Raw genomic sequence first — 20,957 nt, 5'->3', positions numbered from 1 at the left:
ATCGATCGAATGCTTAACCGACCATCAGATTACCCACTTTTTCGATATTTTCATCTGTTTTTGACGTTGAAGGGCGTCCCAGGCGTGAGTCATCTTCAACTTCTAGTCGAGCGTCTTGGAAACCTTTGAACCATTCAAAAACTCTCGTAGGAGATAGTCTTCGCCTGTCAGTGCAAACACCGGTGCGACAAAGATGAACAACCAATAGCTACCAAGCCTGTAGCCTTTCAATCGAATGCAGCATCTCTGATGTCTATAAATATATCAATGTGGCTGTGGGCTTCGTTTTGCCTGAAAATGATAAGTGTAATAATAGAGTAGCGAATTGTCGTGAAGTTTCGCGTGAAACTTGGGACAAGTGTTGTATAGGCACTTTATCCACACTTAAGCATCTACAAGCTCATAGTGTAGTAATGGATTCAGTATCGTATTACTTATTGCTATTGTATTTTTAGAACCACCGCATTTTGCTGTATGCACGTTATTGTTGACACTCGGAAATAATGCGATGGGTATAAGTATGTGCAATTTTTAGCCTTATATTTTTAAAATTTTTAAACTTTTCATCCTTAATTTTAATATTCTTATCTGACTTGTGCTTATTTTTGGTTCGTTTTCCTGTACAGCCTTCCGAAGAAGGGCACTAACTGCCCGAAACTGGTTAAGAAATTAGATTTCGTTTATGCAACTGGTTTCTGATCATTTCGGCATATACAGTTTCTGAGGCTGGATAAATACTTAAGTCTTCGCCATACACTTCCTTTAGTTAAAGATAGGTTTCAGAAACACTTTTTTCCAAGTTTCACGTGAGACTCCACGACGATTCGCTGCTCTATTATTACACTTTTAATTTTTCCGGCAAAACAAAATAACAGGGTGTTGTGTGATGTCCTTAGGTTAGTTAGGTTTAAGTAGTTCTACGTTCTAGGGGACTGATGACCATAGATGTTAAGTCCCGTAGTGCTCAGAGCCATTTTGAACCAAAATAACAGGTCTTACACAAACGAAGACCACGGTCACACTGATTTTTTTTACAGATGCTGCATTCGACTTAGAAGGCTACAGGCATAGCCGCTATCGGTCGTTCGTCTTTGGTGCATGGATCCTTACCCTGTGACAGCATCAGTCCCGTTATTTCACAGCCTCATCTACTATCGATCTCATTGCACAGGTGACGTTCATAGTCAAATACAACAGTTCAGCCTGCATGCTTGATTAGCATCTGCATTTATGTTCAAGCTGGTATTTCTCGCAGTGTTTCTATACTTTTACTCAGCACCACTGCTCTGTTCAAATGGCTCTGAGCACTATGGGACTTAACATCGGAGGTCATCAGCCCCCTGGAACTTAGAACTACTTAAACCTAACTAACCTAAAGATATCGCACACATCCATGCCTGAGGCAGGGTTCGAACCTGTCACCGTAGCAGTCGCGTGGTTCTGGACTGAAGCGCCTAGAACCGCTCGGCCACCGCGGCCGGCACACTGTTTTGTCCTGTGGGCTTATTACACATCGTTTGGTATGACCTTTCTTGGGTTCCCTACAGGTGGAGAGGCCCAGCAGCGTGGTGAGGCAGTTGGCTGCCGTGCACAAGGTGTTGCTGGACGCAGGGGAGTCCCTGAACGAGGTGGTGGCGCACCTGTCGCTGGTGTACGCGGCCGAAGCGGTCGCCACGGTGTTGTTAACGGGCCTGCTGACCGCTGGTCTCTTCCTGGACGACTCGCCCCTGCCGTTCTCCCCTGCGATCCCTATGATTTACTTGCCCTTGTTGTGCAATGTTTTCAACCTGTTGCTCGTCATCTTTTGGTGCCACGACACTATTTTGAAGGTAAGTACATTCTAATATTTTAGGCTGTGCTGCAACACGTAATTTATGGAAACGGCAGAACGCAAAACCGCACCTACTTGAGGGGGTTTTGAGCCGTGCTACTCAAGCCGTCGGCACACGGACCGTGCATCCGAACGTTGAGCGTTGAGTGTGCCGAGTTTCTGACATCATAGCGTGGAACAGCACTTTCGGGAATCTTTGGAGACGTGCAGAGCGACATCTAGCATGTCAGCTATTCTGAGCGTGCGTCTGAGTAGTGACCAATCAGATGGCACAACGCCACCTACGTCACATGTACGCCATCTCCCTTCAGCACAGAGTGTAAGGCGCCATATTGGCATTCATTTCAAACCTATACGTATATATGCCGTTTCTGAGCATCAGCAAATTGAGAATCACTCGAAAACCCGTTTTTAACTGTGTGATTTGTTACAGTAAAGCAATGAGAAACATCATATTTGTGGCAAAAGAACATTCACGTTTTAATAGTTTCTGATGCTATATTATTAGGTTAATGTAAGTATATACTACAATATTTCATGTTCTGTAAATATAAGTGCACTTTTTTTTGGCTTGCGCTACGTGTATAAAGATAATTTTGTTCCTTTGTCTTTTAAGTTTCGTAATTCACATGTTGTAAAGATTCTGCTACTGGGTATGAGCAGTGATCAAGTAAGAATGACCATAGGGTTTTACTAAACGTGGGAATTATGAACTAATGTTTATCTTATGTGGCGAACTGTTGCAGATTTGTGGAACACTGTTTGTAATGGAACTTTTATAAGCCTGTGTCTTTATTGATTGGATGTGGTACTTCCCTTTTTGTCTTAAAACATGCACATGGATACTGAAGTTTTTATTTGTGTATATTAAAAACAGAACAACGAGACTAGCATATGGACAGTGGAGGAAATGTACGTTTTAATAGAGCTAACGTGGGAATTTTACGCGCTCCCGTTGAGGAAACAGTGCGATTTACGAACTAGAAACATCCCACAACTGCCGCTGGACTGCCTTGCGATCGCGTATGCCACGTTGCGGTCAAGTACCGTAAGCGTAAGTCGCAATAATCCTGAGCGTTCAGCAGCACGTTGAACTCAGCACGCTCGTCGTTGACGTGCGACAGCACGGTCCGTGTGCCGACGGCCTCAGGGATGGCGATTGTATCGGTTTTTTCCACGCCAATGCAACCTGACTGCTAAAACCGCTCAAAATAACCGCTTTATGAAGTATCCGACTTTCAGTTTTTTATTCCTGTTACTTCCAGTAATAAGTGGAGAAATCGAACAACGATTGAAAAATTTCGGTTCTCTCAATTTAAAGATAGAAAGAAAGAATCAAAATATAAAACTGATTAGGCAAATAAAAGTAAATTTACTCCGTCCACCGTTTATTCCTTTTCTCGAACGCTGATAAGTAGTTGAATACTGCAAAATATCACCAATATTCTCCTATTGATTATAATTTCTTTTTTAATCTCTGCTCATAGGTCACGTTGTAATCGAGGATCATGCCACTATTCAGGCATCACGAATAGCGCTAAAGAGTGAAAACCGAGGTTGAAGAACACTGTCTTCGGTGTTAGTCTGTCCGTTTTCAAGGGCTAAAAAACATACAAAGGCATATTATGTAGACAACGGCAGTAGATAAGCTACTTCCTGTCTTTGTGCATACTATGAATGAATCGTTGTCAAGTTTCAATTGGTAACTGTACCATAATTTCCTTCAAATGAAAATGGTCAAATGTGTGTGAACTCTTATGGGACTTAACTGCTAAGGTCATCAGTCCCTAAGCTTACACACTACTTAACCTAAATTATCGTAAGGACAAACACACACCCATGCCAGAGGGAGGACTCGAACCTCCGCAGCCGCACAGTCCATGACTGCAGCGCCTTGGACCACTTGGCTAATCCCGCGCGGCATAATTTCCTTCCTATTTTATTATTTAATAGAGATGGCTGACAGATCTTTAATCTTTTAAAGCAAATGAGGCATTGTTCTTCATTGCTACGGCGCTCCGTGAAAACATTTCCAGACTACGATTGGTACCATTACGCAATACTACGGGGTTCAACGAAGACGAGAAACTACCAGATGGACCGGGTGGAGGCAAATCTCGCTCACTGCACGTACACGCGAACGTTAAGCCACGACACACGGCAACAATGACGTTATTGACTTAGCACTGCTGTACCAGTTCTTAGGCCATGTGTTCGTTGCAAGTTTCTGTCAGCATTGTTACTGAAACAGCACTGGTCGTTTTTCCCATTTTCTGCAATAACGTAATATTTCAAAACAAAGCAAATTTTGCGTATAACAATCACTCCTTTTGTAAAAGAAGGTGTGGGACGGCTGGTGGAAATTATTGTTGTTATATTTAAAATGTAGAATGTAATGTAGCAAAGATGCATTTCCTGGCTGATTAACCATATGTGGGGGGCGGGTGGAATTAATTGTTATATAAATGTTCCTATTATTTATGCTGTCTTTTGCCGTTCTCAACACTGGCTCTCTAACTACAATATTGGCAACCAGAAAGTGATTAGCAAAACGTGAAGCCTGTAATTAGAATTCCTAGTGCCCACTTCATCTGAGAAATACACTTATAGCTACAGCTTATAGCTCTGAGGAATTAGGAGATTGTCTGGGATTCATAATCAAAAACCACTCTCACTAACAAGTTCACTATATTCTGAAAGTCACAGACCAAAAGAATCCACACAATCCAACTACCAGACCAGTTCAGAATCTAATGCGCTGATGCAACTATAACTGTTCAAACTAAATGTTTAAGTGAATGCTCGCCATAATTTGATGATAATGTTCATCAAACGCCACGCTAAATAATGGTAGAATGTCTGTCCCGCGGCGGCACATGAAAATACGAAATACGCAAACTGAAGATAGATCATTAAAGTCATCCCAGAATTAACACTTCACTCGAAAATGATTTCATGGTTACGCGTATCCCGAGTAACTTATTACGGCATCCGAGGCTATTTATAGCAATGATACCGACGCGACGCGACTCCCGGCACAGGTGGCGTGCTATTCAGTGTCTGGAGAGAACTTCCTCGCGCAGCGTTCTTATATATAAAGCCGCGGTGCGGACGGCTAAGGGAACGCTTGATCAAATCGACTCTCCCAACTAGCCGCTGGGCTAGTAATGCACCACTTTAAGTTATTGAATAAATCATCGCTTCCTTTGCTAATGGCCGATGAAGCTCTCAATTTAAATGTGCATTCAGCACACAAGTAAGTAATCACAATAAAAGTCTGACGTGGCTAAGTCAAATATTTTGGGCGAGAGAATTAATTTAATTACACTACACGTAGTAGACGAGCTCTGAACTTGCCCTTTGGAGATACGCTATCGCTATAGTTTTATAGTTATTCAATTTTAACTTGTCACATCTTTATGATTATAGCGGATATCCCTTCTACTTAAATTTAAACATCCTAGCCTTATTTATTCGCCTACTTAATCTATCTTGCTTCCTTAATTTCAAACCAAAAACCAGAAAATTATGAATTTCAATAAAAATTTTAATTTGTGAGATCCAGAATACTGTTTCTACTAAATTATTATGAAAAAGGAATCTAAATATAAATTTTTAAGTCTCTAGCTCTTTTCTGTTGCGCCAATGATTATTAAAGAAAAACGTCCAAATTTCGAAAATGGTTAAAGTTATTGAACTGACATTCAACACACATTAATTTAGTATTACTCCTGACATGCTAGAAACGTTTCAGGTTATTTACTTGATTTTTAAAGTATTGCGCAACATTTATGACGTCAGAGCTAGTGACAGCAGACTAGGCTGGCACACTATGGAAAGACTGACGTGAATTTTATACGGCGTGAGTAGGCTGCTTCCCTACAAAGGTTTATTTAAAAACGAAATATTTTAGAATTGCTACTATAGCTGACTGATGTTTGTTTTTTTTTTACTCGGTTATTAGTAAAAAATATAAAACACCTGCTAGAACCGAGTCCAAACAGATACCGAGGAATACCGGTTACTCAGAACTAAAATACCGATATCGATTTTAACCGCTAGGTTTTCTGGAGTGCCATATATACCTGTTTCACTACTGCTCTGCCTTACTTGATTGGATTAATACCTGAACTAAGATATAAATCTTATACGTCACAGTGTATTAATACTGTGAGTCCTTGCAGTTCTGTTCACTATCAATCACTCCGCATTTAACAGTTTCACCTTCCAACGGAAGCCAAGTGGAGTTTAGAGTTTTGTTTTGCGATGACGCAATACACAGCGACAGGTTGCGTGCACACAAATGGGACAGCTTTAAGAAACCCCATCTGTGAAAGTAAGAATGTAATGTTTCGCAGGCAAAAACACAGAATGTAAAGAACGTGGCTGAGGCTGCAAGTGACATAAAAGAATTTTTTGGAGTGTATATGTGGACAGTGGCTTCTTTACAATATATACACTGTTTACATTGCCTCAGTTTGTGCATCGTACAGAAAATTACAAAAGGTTCAAAGCAAGACAAAGTACCGTCCACTGCAACATATTTAACTGTACGTATGAAAAAAATGCAGACGTATTAGCATGTTTTTGATATTAAAACAACATAAAAAGTAGCGCTACGTATTCAAATACATTTGTACAGTGCAGAAGCACGATATGCTGCTGACAAAAACATTAAAGCAGTTGGGAACGATAGCCCTCTGAAGGTGGACATGATAGCCTGAAACAATTTATAGCATTAAAATAAAGCCTTGTTAAAGTAATTGCGGCTGTTTAAGTTCTCCATCAACAAAGAGAAAAGACGCGGTTCTGTGCCTGTACTATCTTTACTAGATTTCACAGCTAGAAGCAGGCCTGACCTTTTCGACAGTGTCCGTATAGAAACAGGGAACAATGATCACGATGTCATCACAGCCAGAGTGTTTACTAAAGTTAATAAATACACCAATTAGACTAGGAGAGTTTTTATGCTGAGAACATAAGATATGCAATTGTTAGTATACTTCTTAGACAAGAATGGATGTCGGCAGTGTCCATATAGAGACAGTGATTAGCGACCACACAGCCACAATATTTACTGAGGACTAGGAGAGTTTTTACGCTGGGAACAACAGATATGCAGCTGTTAGCATACTTCTTAGACAAGAATCGGCGTCATTTAGTTCCAGTATTATGGACATAGATGAATTATAGATTAAGTTTAAACGAATCGTAAGTCGCGCTCTGGGGACGTATGTGCAAAGTAAGGAGATTAACGACGGGAATGACCAGGATGGTTTAATCATAATTTTCGAAAAATGCTAAGAAAACTGAAAATGTTGCTCTCTTGGTTAAAAAAAAGAACGCACAAATGCCAACAGGATGAATTTGGTAGCAATTCTTGCCTCTATAAAAAGATCGTTGTGCAAAATATAGAACTACTTCCATCGTCTTATGTTAAGGAAATGTCTTGCCGAGAATCCTAGGAAATTCAAGTCCTACTGAAAATTGATAAAGAATTCGGAAGCTCCAATTCAAACACTCAGTTAGTCAGTTTGTGTGGCAATAGAAGACTTCGAAAGGAAATCAGCGGTTAGGAAACCATTTATTCAGGAGGATCGTACAGATACATACCCTCGCTTGACCGTGTGGGGGCCATAGAAATATGCGTACCCAGCGTTGAAAAGAAACTGAAGAAGTTGAAAACAAACTTGTCGTTGTCAGCAACAGGAATCCCATTTTTATTTTACAATGACTACTCTTCGGTGTTCCGTTATTTATCTTTCATTTGTGACAAATTTCTCGCACAGCAGGAAGTCCTAAGCGGCTGTTAAAAGCACGTATGATTCTCGTACATAAGAAGGGCAAAAGAACGCACCTGCAAAATTACAGAGCAATAGTCCTAACGTCGTTTTTTGCAGAATTCTTGAGCATATCCTAAGTTCGAACATAAAAACTTTCTTGCAGAATTCTTGAACATTTTCTAAGTTTGTATGTAAAAAATTTCCTTGAGATAGGAAAGCTTGTATCCACAAATCAAGACCAATTTAGAAAGCATCACTTGTCTAAAAGCAGGTTACACTTTTCTCGATGGGTATTCTGCGAAAAACAAGCAGATCCCATATTCCTTGGATTTCTGGAAAGCGTTTGACGCAGTGTCACATTCATCATCATTTCCTTGGGCCTTTGTCCCACTTAAACACAGGGTCGGCCGTGTTACTATGGATTTGGCGATGTTAGTGTCGGAGCGTGTTTGTATGCCCTTCCTGTCGCCACCCCGTACCTCATGGGAAGGAATTAGTGTACGCCAGCTGTGTGGGTCCAGTGTAAGCCTGAAATAGTGTGAACGTTTGCAAATGTCTGCAAGTCGTATAACTGAGGCGGGAAATGGCATGTGTGTGTGTGTGTGTGAGTGTGTGTGTGTGTGTTGGTCAGGGGAGGGGGTGAGGTATGTTATAGACAAGATAAAGCTATGGTAAGCCTTCTTAATACCATCCCCCAAAATGCCTTTCAAAAATGAAACGCACTCTACTTTCTAGCTTTCACAGATATGAACATTTTTATAACCTCTGTATAATCTAATGAGCTGGCTAACTCTGTTGTGATCATAACTCATCCAGAAAGGCACTGTTGCCCGACTGTGGTTCCAGGGCAACAATGGGACAATGTTGAATGACCGGTTTGCTTAGGCAATAGTAACAAGCGGAGAAAAACCGTAAGGCTATCAGTATATTTGGAAAAACGCTATTAAATTGCACTTACGAAGAGCACTGAGAAGGCGCAGCTGCATGAATCTTTTTGAACTGCAACACTTCCTCTATCAAATCCTGGTCATTAACGCTCACGCTGTACAAAGATGCCATGTATTCTACCTCTCTGACAGTGTAGAATGCTCTAGGCTGATGTAGTTCGATAAGAAACCAAATGTGTCCATGTTGTGTTTGGTAGCACACCTTTTAGTTAAGTTCCCTACAAGCGTATCTAGAATAACACAGAAAATATGTATTTGAAAACTGTCTTAGATTGAAATCTCCTGGTGCTTCATCTACTAAGCATTTTCTTTTGCCTTTCCGTTTATCTCTGCCGAGAATCTTTGCATTCGTCAGTTGATAATCCAATACTTTCTGCTACCTCACAACTATCCGTGTAAATCCCATTGATGCTAATTCTCAATTTATTTAATTCTTCCACCAGACTCTGTTGTGCCTTCGCTCGCTCGAAGCACAACGTTACGTGTGCTGATTGCAGCTACTGTTTTGTGGGACACTGAAGACACCAAGACACGATGAAATGATTTAAAATACTTCTGAATGTGGTTTAGTTCAGAACTTGCCTCCGTAGTCGAAGTTAAAGGCAAGTTCAACTGTCCTTTACAATCCTGGCAAAGGCTTAGCAAGTGGACGCACGGAGTCTGTCCGCGCACACCATTTCCGATCGCCAGTGCACGAACGACGAAATATTTTCTTCTAAAATTTTCTGTCTTTAATGAGAAGGTGTTTTTCGAAACAGTCCCAGAGAAAGTGACTACATTCGCGCAACTCTCCGCAGTATGGACGCCACAAGAATTTAACGGATGAGAGTTACAAGGAGAATAAAAACAGATTTTCTTTTAATAGGTGCGCTTGAGCTCCGTGATAAATGCCACCCGATTTTATTCATCGTGGGCAACGTAGCACAGAATAAAAACATGTTGCCTTGTTTTGGGCTTATTTGGCAGTCGTATCTGCCGTAGTAGGACAGCTTTCGTAACGTTTTACCTGACATAAAATAGCTTGGTGAGCAAAGCTTCCAGCCATTTAAATAAATTCGTTCTGAACTTCGTGTGATAGGTAATGATCCACGTATTTGCCTCCTTGTTGAGACTTTTCAACTTACCTGAAACGCTCTTTCGCGCCTGAATCAATCTCCGGCAAATTTCCAAGTCGCTGAAAAACCTCTATTTCTACGATCTGCAACTAAGACACTATCACGTATACCGCGCGGTTTGAGGGGACATGTGACGAATTGCGCGGCCGCGGCGCCTCCGGTCGGAGGTTCGAGTCCTCCCTCGGGCTTTTTTTTTATTTGTTTGTGTGTGTGTGTGTGTGTGTGTGTGTGTGTGTGTTGTTCTTAGCATAAGTTAAACTTAGTTTAAGTAGTGTGTAATTCTGGGACCGATGACCTCAGCCAGTTTGATCCCTTAGGAATTCACACACATTTGAACATTTGAACCATTACGTGTCAAAGCAGTACCTCTTTCTGTGAGGAAAAGAATCGCTTCAATTGCGTGAAGCAATAATTCGTTCCAGTACTGGTGTTCTCTTACACAGCTTCAGTCTAAAAAAAATTTTATGGCTAAAACACTATTAGGACACTTTCTAATTTGTGCCATTCTATGTACCACATTTTGTGATTAAAAATTCTTTCATGTTCACTCACTTTTTGTTTCAGCTTCCTCCAGCCTCTTGATAATCCCTAGCCATAGCCTACAGCCAGATCAGATTTTAGAGACATTCTGCGTCACAAAAACAATGGCACAGCAAAGCAGTACAATGCTTGCTTTTCTTTCCACCAAAGAAGCCAGCGCCTTTTTGAAATTTCCATCATTTTTAGAGGCCCTCGGACATATTTGAAGGGAAAGACTGATCACTTTTGGACCCTACGGCAATCTTCGTCTAACAGCTTCTTCTGCCTTTAAACTGCTGAAGCGCATTTCTTCACTCCACAAACCGATACTGAAATCTAAAACCTTCTCATTCTCTGCTGATCTAGCCGTTAAAACTTGCTCAATTTCTGGGAAGATTTCGTCACAGTCACTGTCGCTAGTTCTGACACTAAATCTTCCACTTTTTTGTGTGCACCCTTCTACACAGGTGCTATCCTTACTGTCGTCTGTCTTATCGATGTGGTTGTATCCATGTCTGCACCGCAGATGCTACAGATGGTTCTAAGCAACGTATTAATTTTAGCACGTCTCTTGTCTCTGAGAATCCTGATCCTACCCATTATCGACTAAGGAAGCTCCTCAACGTCATCTCCAAGTCCTTTAACTCCCCCGACGCTGCGGGTATAGCGAATGGCACAATGTCTGTCGCTTAGTCAAAGCTTTGTATTTTGCAGCCATGTGCTAAGGATCCTCAAGACAATGGAAACCACTGCATTAGACACATAATTTTTAAGCTCAGGCCTTACAGATTGTAATTGGAAAAGTGTTATGATGATCTCTCCATCGGCAAAAGATTCCAGACATTGTGGTCTCCAGGAAGATACTACCATCTAATAACCAACGAAAGGGTAACGTTCTACACTTTGGAGCGTGGACTGTTAAAACTTTGACTGTGATAGTAAAGGTAGAAAATCTGAAAAAGGAAATGCAAAGGCTCAAGCTAGATATATTGAGGGTCAGTGAAGTGAAACGGAAAGCAGATAATGATTGCTGGTCAGACGAATATAGGGTAATATCAACAGCAGCAGAAAATGCTATAAAAGGTGTAGAATTCGTTGCGATTAGGAAGGTAGGACATGGAGTGAGTTACTGCGAACATTTCAGTAACAGGATTGTTCTCATCAGAATCGACAACAAACTAACACCTACAACGATAGTTCAGGTGTACATGCCGACGTCACAAGCTGAACATGAAGAGATAAAGTATACTGGGTTATTGAACTGGTAATTCAACACATAAAGGGAGATGAAAATCTGACAGGGAAATTGGAATGCGGTTTTAAGGGAAGGAGTAGAAGGGAGGGTTAAGGGACAATATGGGTTTGGTAGTAGAAACGAGAGAAGGGAAAAGCTAATAGAGTTCTGAAATGAATATCACTTGTTAATAGAGAATACTCTGTTTAATAATCATAAGTGCCATAGGTATACTTGAAAAAGGCTGGGAGATATGGGAAGATTTCAGTTAGATTACTTCATCGTCAGGCAGAGATTCCGAAAACAGATAAGGGATTGTCAGGCGTACCCTGATGCAGATGTAGACTCAGATCAAAATTTAGTGGTGATGAAGAGTATGCTGAAGTTTAAGACTAATCAATGTGCAAAAAAATGGGATACGGGAATACTAAGGAAAGGAGACGTATACTTGAAATTCTCTGAGGCTATGGGTACTGCGATAAGGAATAGCTCAGTAGACAGTTCAGTGGAACAGGAATAGACATCTCTATAAGCCGGCCGGAGTGGCCGAGCGGTTCTAGGCGCTACAGTCTGGAACCGCGCGACCGCTACGGTCGCAGGTTCGAATCCTGCCTCGGGCATGGATATGTGTGATGTCCTCAGGTTAGTTAGGTTTAAGTGGTTCTAAGTTCTAGGGGACTGATGATCTCAGAAGTTAAGTTCCATAGTGCTCAGAGCCATCTCTATAAAGGGAAGTCACAGAAACTGGAAAGGCAAGCATATGTACAAGGAAAACAAGTACGAAGAAACCTTGGGTAACAGAATTAGTACTTCAGTTGATCGACGAAAGAAGTAGTACAAAAACTGTCAGGGAAATTCAGGAATACACAAATATAAACCTCTCAGGAATCAGAAGTGCAAGTGCAAGTGGATGAACGTTAAGACGAAATGGCGGCATGAAAAATGGGAAAAAAATCGAAAGAAGACTGTTTGTCGGAAGGCCTGATTTAGCATATAGAGCAGAGAAAAAGAAAAAAACCTTCGATGAAATTAAGGGCAAGGGAGGTAACATTAAGAGCGCACTGAAAATTTCATTGTTAAACGCAGAGGAGGGAGCGGTTAGGTGGAAAAACTACACTGAAGGTCTCTATGAGGGGGAGGACTTGTCTGACGACATTCAGTACCAGAATCAGAATTTTAAACAGCTTTGGACGACTCAACATCAAATAAGGCACAGGGGATGTATGACATCCCACCGGCATTTTTAAACGCATTTGAGGAAGTGTCAACAAAACGACTATTCACGTTCGCATGTAGAATATATGAGACTGGCGATATAGTATCAGTCTTTCGGAAAAACATCATCTACACAATTCCGAAGATAGCAAGAGCCGATAAGTGCGAGAATTACCACAATCCGCTTAACAGCTCATGAAACCAAGTTGCTGACAAGAATAACATACAGAAGAATGGAAATGAAAATTGGGGATCTGTTAGATGACGATCAGTTTGGACTAGTAAAGGTAAAGGCGTCAGAGAAGAGATTCTGACGAGGCAGTTTATTATGGAAGCAAGAAAAAAATGGCTCTGAGCACTATGGGACTCAACTGCTGTGGTCATAAGTCCCCTAGAACTTAGAACTACTTAAACCTAACTAACCTAAGGACAACACACAACACCCAGCCATCACGAGGCAGAGAAAATCCCTGACGCCGCCGGGAATCGAACCCGGGAACCCGGGCGTGGGAAGCGAGAACGCTACCGCACGACCACGAGATGCGGGCATGGAAGCAAGACCGAAGAATAATCAAGATACGTTCAGAGACCTAGAAAAAGCGTTCGATATTGTCAAATGGGACAATATTTTCGAAATTCTGAGATAAATAGGCGTAAGTTACAGGGGAAGACGGGTAATATACAATGTGTACAAGAGCCAAGAGGGAATATCAAAAGTGGAGGATCAAGAACGAAATGCTCAGGCGAAAAAGGTTGTAAGACAGCGATTTATCCTTTCGCCTCTACTGTTCAGTCGATACATCGAAGAAGCAATGATGGAAATTAAAGAAAGGTTCAACTGTGGAATTAAAATTCAAGATTCGCTTCTGACATAGCTATCGTCAGTGAAAATGAAGAAGAATTATAGGATCTGTTGAATGGAACGAACAGTCTAATGAGTACAGAATGTGGATTGAGAGTAGATAGGAGAAAGATGAAAGTATTGAGAAGCACCAGAAATGAGAACAGCGGGAATTTAACATCAGGGCTGATGGTCCCGAAGTAGATGAAGTTTGATACCTAGGCAGCAAAAAAGCCTACGACGGCCCGAGCAAGGAGGTCACAAAAAACAGATTAGCACTAAAAATGGGCATTTCTGGAAAAACGATGTCTACTATTATTAAACATAGGCCTTAACTTGAGGAATAAATGTCTGAGAACGTTTGGAGCAAGGTATTGCTTTGTAGTGAAACGTGGGCAGTGGGAATTTGTGAAAAGAAGAGAATCGAAGCATTTGAGATGTGGTGCTACAGAAGAATGTTGAAAATTAGGTGAACTGTTACGGTAAGGAATGAGGAGGTTCTCCACAGAATCGGCGAGTTGTAGTGTACGTGGAAAACACTGACAAGAAGAAGGGGCAGGCTGGTAGGACATCTGTTAAGACATCATCGAATAACGCCCGTGGTACTAGAGGGAGCAGTAGAGTGTAAAAACTGTAGAGGAAGACAGATTGGAATACATCCAGCAAATAACTGAGGACATTTGTTGCAAGTGCTACTCTGAGATGAAGAGATTGGCTCTGGATCATTTGAGATATTCAGTCAGAAGATTGATGACAAAAAAATTTAATATCGATTTGTCAAAAATTGCTTTCTATCGCTGGGCACCTACATCAGTTCATAATAGAGGCTGACTGACGGTAACTCGGCTGGCCTGCTGCCTTCTCAAGCAGACAAAAGTGAAAACATAAACCGTTTTCAAATGAACGAAACGTAAACATCTTTGGCTGCAATGGTGTCCTAGTGCTCCAAAAGGCGAAAACCGTTTGAAATGGCGAAAGGAAGAAAGGTGAAATATAAAAAATGTAGCTGTCAATTACTTGAACTTTTTATGTATTTAAAACTTATCTGGAGGCTACCAACACAGAAATCGTTTTAAGATACTTGACGTCCTTACTAGTAAATGTGCTTTAATGTCATATGAAAGTATTAAAATTTTTTTTACCTTCTCCGTCACTCAGTATTCAAATCCAGAACTGGACGAGCGGCGTAAAGTGTAAAATTCATACATGCATACTCACACATGTTATGCAACATTTATGTTCGATGTAGCTAGAAATAAACTTACTTGATAGTGGAATCACTGTCCTTACTTAGATTAAAAAATTTGTCTTATGGTGCCATTAAAATCTGGTATCAGTTGATGGGAATTAAAATACGTTCATAAAATTTACGACACTAGCATGAAAGTAATGATTATATTATTTGCTCTACAGTGTCTGATGTACTGGTCGTGGCTTACATACAAAACAGTAGTCTTTTGCATTAATTTACCTATTAGTTGTGTAAGTACATGTTTTAAAAAATCATCGCATAGTTTCAGTGAGGGCCTCGAGCGTTCAGGCCATTTGTTCATTACCAAAGGTACAGACTTTGTACTTGAGATTGATTGCTATTTAGTCACTCAGGCCATCAAACCCTCTTCGGGGCCCGGGCCTTCACAGTGAAGACCATCTCAGCAACAACTTGATCGCGATGTTGTTTGTTAACTGTTGAGTAGTATATGCTGCTGCTTTTTCTGTAATGTTTTACAGGGTGTTCAGGTAACATACTGTGGATAGTAAAGCTTTAATTATTCAAAACAGTTAGTTCTCACAACTAATAGACTAGTTAAGGACACATTTCTATGCCATTAAGTGTCTTCAAGTATTAACTTTTTCAGATAAGGCAGCTCATTATATTAAAATAGACACGATATGCAAATTTTCCGGGTCAACTTCTTTAATGTACTTTTACAGATTCATTTTTTGCTGCTGTTTTACGTTTTATGTTCAACACTTCATACTAATATAATGTTCTGTGGTGTGCAGGCCAACGGATGTGCCCTGTTTCTTCACAGATCCTTCAACAACATAGATGACCGTGAAACAAAGGAAAAGGTAAGACTGAAAGTAAAACTATATGCCGCACTTCCTAGCGCCAGCGTGCTAACTGGAATAGTAGGGCAACAGCCATCTTTTAGAAGCACCGGCAGCTCCTTTAAAACTATAGGTTTCTAAATAACAATTGTAGCGGTGTGTTTAATTTTAAAACAATAATTTTTAAGAAGATATTTATTTTGTTTCGCATTGCATTCTGATTTGGAAGTATCACCATTTTCAATAAATTATTTGTAAATGTGATTAAAATACTGCTCTACTGAAAGACAGGCAAAGCAGAATATCCATTGTTAACGTACACGCCAATACTGCGTACGAAAGACAGAGTTTTCTGAAGCGACACCTCCGGTATATTGTACGCTACGCTGCTGTCCAAGACATATGTTTGGTACTATCAGACTTCGTGTGGACAGAAATGTCCATTTTGCCAGTGCTAGTCCACTTCTTGCTCCGCCCATCATAGGTTATTTTGCTGCATAGGTAGCAGAATTCCTTAACCTCAACTACTTTGTGATCCCCAATTCTGATGTTAAATTTCTCCCTGTACTAATTTCGCAGGTTCTCATTACTGTCGTCGTTCTTAGATTTGCTCTCAATCCATACTCTGCACTCATTACACTGTTCATCCTATTCAGCAGATCATGTAATTCTTCTTCACCTTCACTGAAGATAAAAATGTTATCAGTGAATTTTATCACTGATATCCATTCACAGTGAATTTTACGTTCGCTCTTGAACCTCTTTTTTTTCTGTCATTGATTCTATGTATAGACTGAAAAGAAAGACTTCATCCGTGTCTTAAAACCTTTTTTACCCGTGAACTTCATTCTTGGTTTTCCAATCTTATTGTTTCTTCTTGGCCTTGCACATATTGTACACTACCCGTCTTTCCCTGCAGCTGGCGCCTACATGTCTCAGAAAATGATCTTGACTTTTATGCAGTCTTGCTCCCATCATTAACCAGAACTTCAGCACTTCCAACATTGCCTTTCCTAAAGCCAAACTGATCGTTATCTAATAGATCCTCAGTTTACTTTTTCGTTCTGTTTTGTATTATTCTTGTCAGCTACTTGGTTGCATGAGCTGTTATGTTGGGTGCGCGATAATTCTCGCTCTTTTCGGCTCTTGCTATCTTCGGAACTGTATGGATGATGTTTCTCCAACAGTCTGATGATATATCGCCAGTCTCATACGTTCTACATTCCAAAGCGAATAGTTGTTTTGTCGCCACTTTCCTCCAATGATTTTAGAAATTCTGATCGGATGTTACCTATCTCCTCTGACTTATTTGATGTTAAGCTGTCCCAAGCTCTTTTAAATTCAGATTATTATGCTGAATCCCCTAACTCTTCCATGTCGACTCCTATTTCTTCTATCACATCAGCAAGTCTTCCCCCTCATACAGATTTTCAATGTCCTCTTTCCACTACTCAGCTCTGAATTTAACAGTGAAATTCCCTTCGCATTCTTAATGTTTCCGCTCTTGATTTTAACTTCCGAAGGTTATTTTGACTTTCCTACATGCTGAGACAATCATTGCTTTTTTGATTTTCTCACATTTTCCATGCAGCCATTTCGCCTTAGCTTCCCTGCGCTTACTACTTATTTGATTCCTCAGTGACTTGTTTCTGTTTACCTGAATTTCCCTGAACATTTTTGTACTTCCTTCTTTCGTCGATCAATTGATGTATTTCTCCTGTTACCCATGGTTCCTTCGCACTTACCTTCCTTGTACCTACGTTCTTCTTTCCAACTTTTGTGGCTACCTTCTTTAGAGATGTCCATTCCTTTTCAACTGAACTGTCTGCTGAGCTATTTATTATCGCAGTATCTATAACCTCAGACAACTTCTAGCGTATGTCTTCATTCCAAAGAACTTTTGTATCTCATCTCTTTGCGCACTGGTTCCTTCTGACTAGTCTCTTAACCTTCAGGCTATTCTTCAGCATTACTAAATTATGATCTGAGTCTACACTGTATCTGCTCCTACGTACGCCTTACAATCCCATATCTGATTTCGGAATCTCTGCCTGAGTGTGATGTAATCTAAATCTTCTCGTATCTCCCTCCTTATCCTCGTCTTGTGAATAGAGTATTCGTAATTACAAGCCGAAATTTATTGCGGAACTCGGTTAGTCTTTCTCCTATCTCTTTCCTACTACCAAGCCCATATTCTCCCCTAACCCTTTCTTCTACTCCTTGCCCTACAATCAAATTAGATTTTCATCTCCTTTTACGTATTGAATAACCCGTTCAATATCCTCATATACATTTTCTTTCTCTTCACCTTCTGTTTGCGATGTCAGCATGTCTACCTGAACTATCGTTGTCGGTGTCGGTTTGCGTCGATTCTGATAAGAAAACCCGTATCATGGAACTGTTCACAATAACCCACTCTCTGCTTCATCTTCGTATTCATAGCGGATTCTCCACCCGTTGTTCCATTTTCTGCAGCTGTTGATATTTCCCTATACTCATCTAACCAGAAAGCATTGTCTTCATAGCCTTCCGCTATATCTAATCTGAGCCTTAGATTTTCTAGATTTCTTACCGCATTCAAACTTTTGGTTAGCCCCAACTCGTAAAATGCCACCGTTCCGCTGGTGAGTCAACCTTTTTCTGTTGGTCACCTCACTCTTGGAAGTCCTCTCCAGGAGATCCGAATGGGGTTCCAGTTCGAAATATTTTGCGAATGAGGGGATGATTACACTTTTCAACTACAGGCCGAATGTCCTGTGGTTACACATTGTGTGTCTTTAATGCAGTAATATCCATTGCCTTCTGGAACCTCACGCCGTTGACCATTGCTGATTCTTCCGATTTTTGGGGTCATTCTCTGTGGCAGTGTCATACAAGAAGGGCAAAAGATCGCCCTGAAGCTCGTTCCGCTCCTCCACCCTCTTTGCCGTTGCCAGAACATAGGTGACATCTTACGCCGCCAAGTCTTCGGCCGCAGTTGCAGACGATTTTTATTCAAAATTTAGGGGTAGCGAGGTTCGAACCAGGGAGCTTGAAAAGACGCTACCCCTGTTTTTTTTCATTTTTTCTTCAATGCTATCATTTGGCTTGAGTGGAAGACACATGACACCTATTGAAGTTGATCGTTGATTAATTCATTACGTTATTTGTTACGGAGGGCCAGCACTCTTACCGATCATGTTGAGCTACCGAGACGGCGTCTCATGTACGGGAAGAGCAAGCTATATTTTACAAGAGTAGTTTTTTTTCTGAGTCAGTATTGATTGCTTGACGAAAGCTGCTTTCACTTCAGAAACGACATAATGTCTGAGCTTAGAATATTCCCGTAATTCTGTGAATGTGATTTATTTACCGATTTTGAACACAGAAATTACATACCCTAATTTCCAGCAACACGAGGCTATTCGCTGCGCAGACTACTCTCGCGATGTATGAACTAAGAAAGCAGAAAGCAGCCAATTTCGCAGAGTATTGGACGTAAACTGTAACTGGACATCCATCATGGCCTGCTGCCTTGTTTCTCGATACCGGCGGGCTAATATGGATACTTATCATTCGTGAGCCTGTGCAATGGTGAAATGTTGGTACGGTAGTATCGTGAATACGTTTCTAAATAAGAAATTTAAAATTTCCGCTGTTTGTCTAGAATCGTCAGTTTCTGTAACAAATTTATGCAGGATATTTGGATTCGTTCAGTCATGTTACGTACGAACGGAACGTCCTAGAATTTTCTGACAGATCTTTCGCTATTACGTATGAAAATTAATGAAACTGTTGTAGGCTTTAGGCATACCCGAGTTCGTATTAGCTTTCCTCTTTCTGCTTTCCTGCAGTCTCCATGGTTGCCTGAATGTAGAAGTCTGTTTTTTTTCAACATTCGCTGTATTTTTTTTACTTTATTTTGAACATTGTGTGCTGCACTACCCTATCGATAGTCCGCCGTTAGCGTTTCATTTTTTTTTTTTTTTTCGCGAACAAGCTCTGACGACTGCCGCGGGACCGCAGAGTTTTGGAATCTCCCGATACAGAGTAATGGAAGTCTGGCTCGAACGTCGGAGCACGGTGCAGGAAGTAAACCTAGAAGGCAAATATTGGTGGTGCCTCTGTGTAGCTTAATAGTGCAAACGATACGTTCACTGCACGAATTAATCCTATTCCTGCGTGCTATAAACTCATGTTCGTAATAAACATTAGTATACATCTTCCAGCTCCAGCTTGAGTGAAACAGGTACATCAAGATTGTGCTCCCGAGAAAGCGATCAGTAAACCCACGTACGTCCTCGGTGTGCAATGTTATATGGTATCGAAATATTTCAGTATAACTACAGTGACGGTGCCTTAGGAGGAGGATAAGACTGGGCTGCACTTCCGGTAGGAAGTATAGACCTCATCATCAGATATGAACCTCCCGATCACCTACCAAATATGCTTTTATCTCCACCGAGACACAGTGTACTTACCCGGTTTATAACGTCTTTCAGCTTTAATCACAATTTTTCTGCGTTTGCCTACTTCGATCACAGAAGAAGAGCTACTGCGGTGTTCATTCGTTTCTCTGAATTCTTAAAGTAATTCGAAACAACCTCAGCAGTATGTGGGCCCACAGACCCGAAAGCATGTTGCCAAGGTCGTTTCGATACGCTGCAGAAGTTTTTATGGTAAACACTTACACATTCTTTATGCAGTCCAGGTCTCTCTCCATGCGACTTCCATATTTATGGAGACCTGAAGAAAGGCTTTCATGGACGTCGATTTCCTTCCGAGGAATGGGTGCATGCCTGGGTACAAATATGATTCCGTGGGCAACCGCAAACATTTCTCCATGAAGGCTTTGACCGTCCTTTCTGACACTGGCGATTGCTTTTGCATGTGTGTCGTTTTCATTTGGCTTCCCTTTTCATAAGAGAGAACACTGCGCAATGCTGCAAAAATGTCCCACTCTTGGCGTACAAAACGCAGCTAATCAAATAAGAAGTTGGCCCTGGGACGGAATAGTTGTGCCGTTTGGTCGGCTTCTTCATGTAGTGCATGTTGGCGGGGTGACTCATTTCGACTGCATACACCAAATTTTTGAGTGAAAGCAACGGACCTCCCTACACTGATCAGGTGGCATCTTGGTGTCTCGTCCTCTGATACTCAAAAATGTCGTGCTCAGTTATTCTCTGGGGATGGCACTAGGGGTATGCTTCCGTCTCCTCTGGGATAGGGCAGGCACTGACTCTGCTGACAAAAGCACGCATCAGGCAACAACAATACTTCCGTGAAAACTGCCCAGCTCCCAGGGGACCACCCCTCCAGATGATACTCACTGACTTGCTGACAAAGAGAACTTAGATACCACACCAGGAGAACACATTCCAACAGAGGAAAAGGTAAGGATTTCTTCCTAGTGAAGGTGACCAGTACACTCTAAATAA

At 41.1% G+C, this 20,957-nt stretch overlaps 1 protein-coding gene across 2 annotated transcripts in view; it reads left to right on the top strand.

Annotated features, from left to right (window-relative positions):
• The first annotated feature begins 1,726 nt into the window (after positions 1–1,726).
• LOC126485096 (uncharacterized) overlaps positions 1,727–20,957 on the top strand; it is a 39,074-nt gene continuing 19,843 nt past the window's right edge. The window contains exons 1-2 of one of the 2 annotated variants that reach the window (XM_050108713.1): positions 1,727–1,829; positions 15,493–15,561. In XM_050108713.1, coding sequence (XP_049964670.1) covers positions 1,752–1,829; positions 15,493–15,561 — 147 coding nt within the window. In that variant the 5' untranslated portion in view covers positions 1,727–1,751. The remainder of the gene's footprint in view (positions 1,830–15,492; positions 15,562–20,957) is intronic. The other variant, XM_050108714.1, reaches the window with a different exon arrangement.

This window comes from Schistocerca serialis, chromosome 6, assembly GCF_023864345.2.
Source record: "Schistocerca serialis cubense isolate TAMUIC-IGC-003099 chromosome 6, iqSchSeri2.2, whole genome shotgun sequence".
NCBI classification, from domain to species: Eukaryota; Metazoa; Arthropoda; class Insecta; order Orthoptera; family Acrididae; genus Schistocerca; species Schistocerca serialis.
The sequence above is the reverse complement of the archived record's forward strand: the minus strand, read 5'-3'. Positions and strand labels throughout refer to the sequence as shown.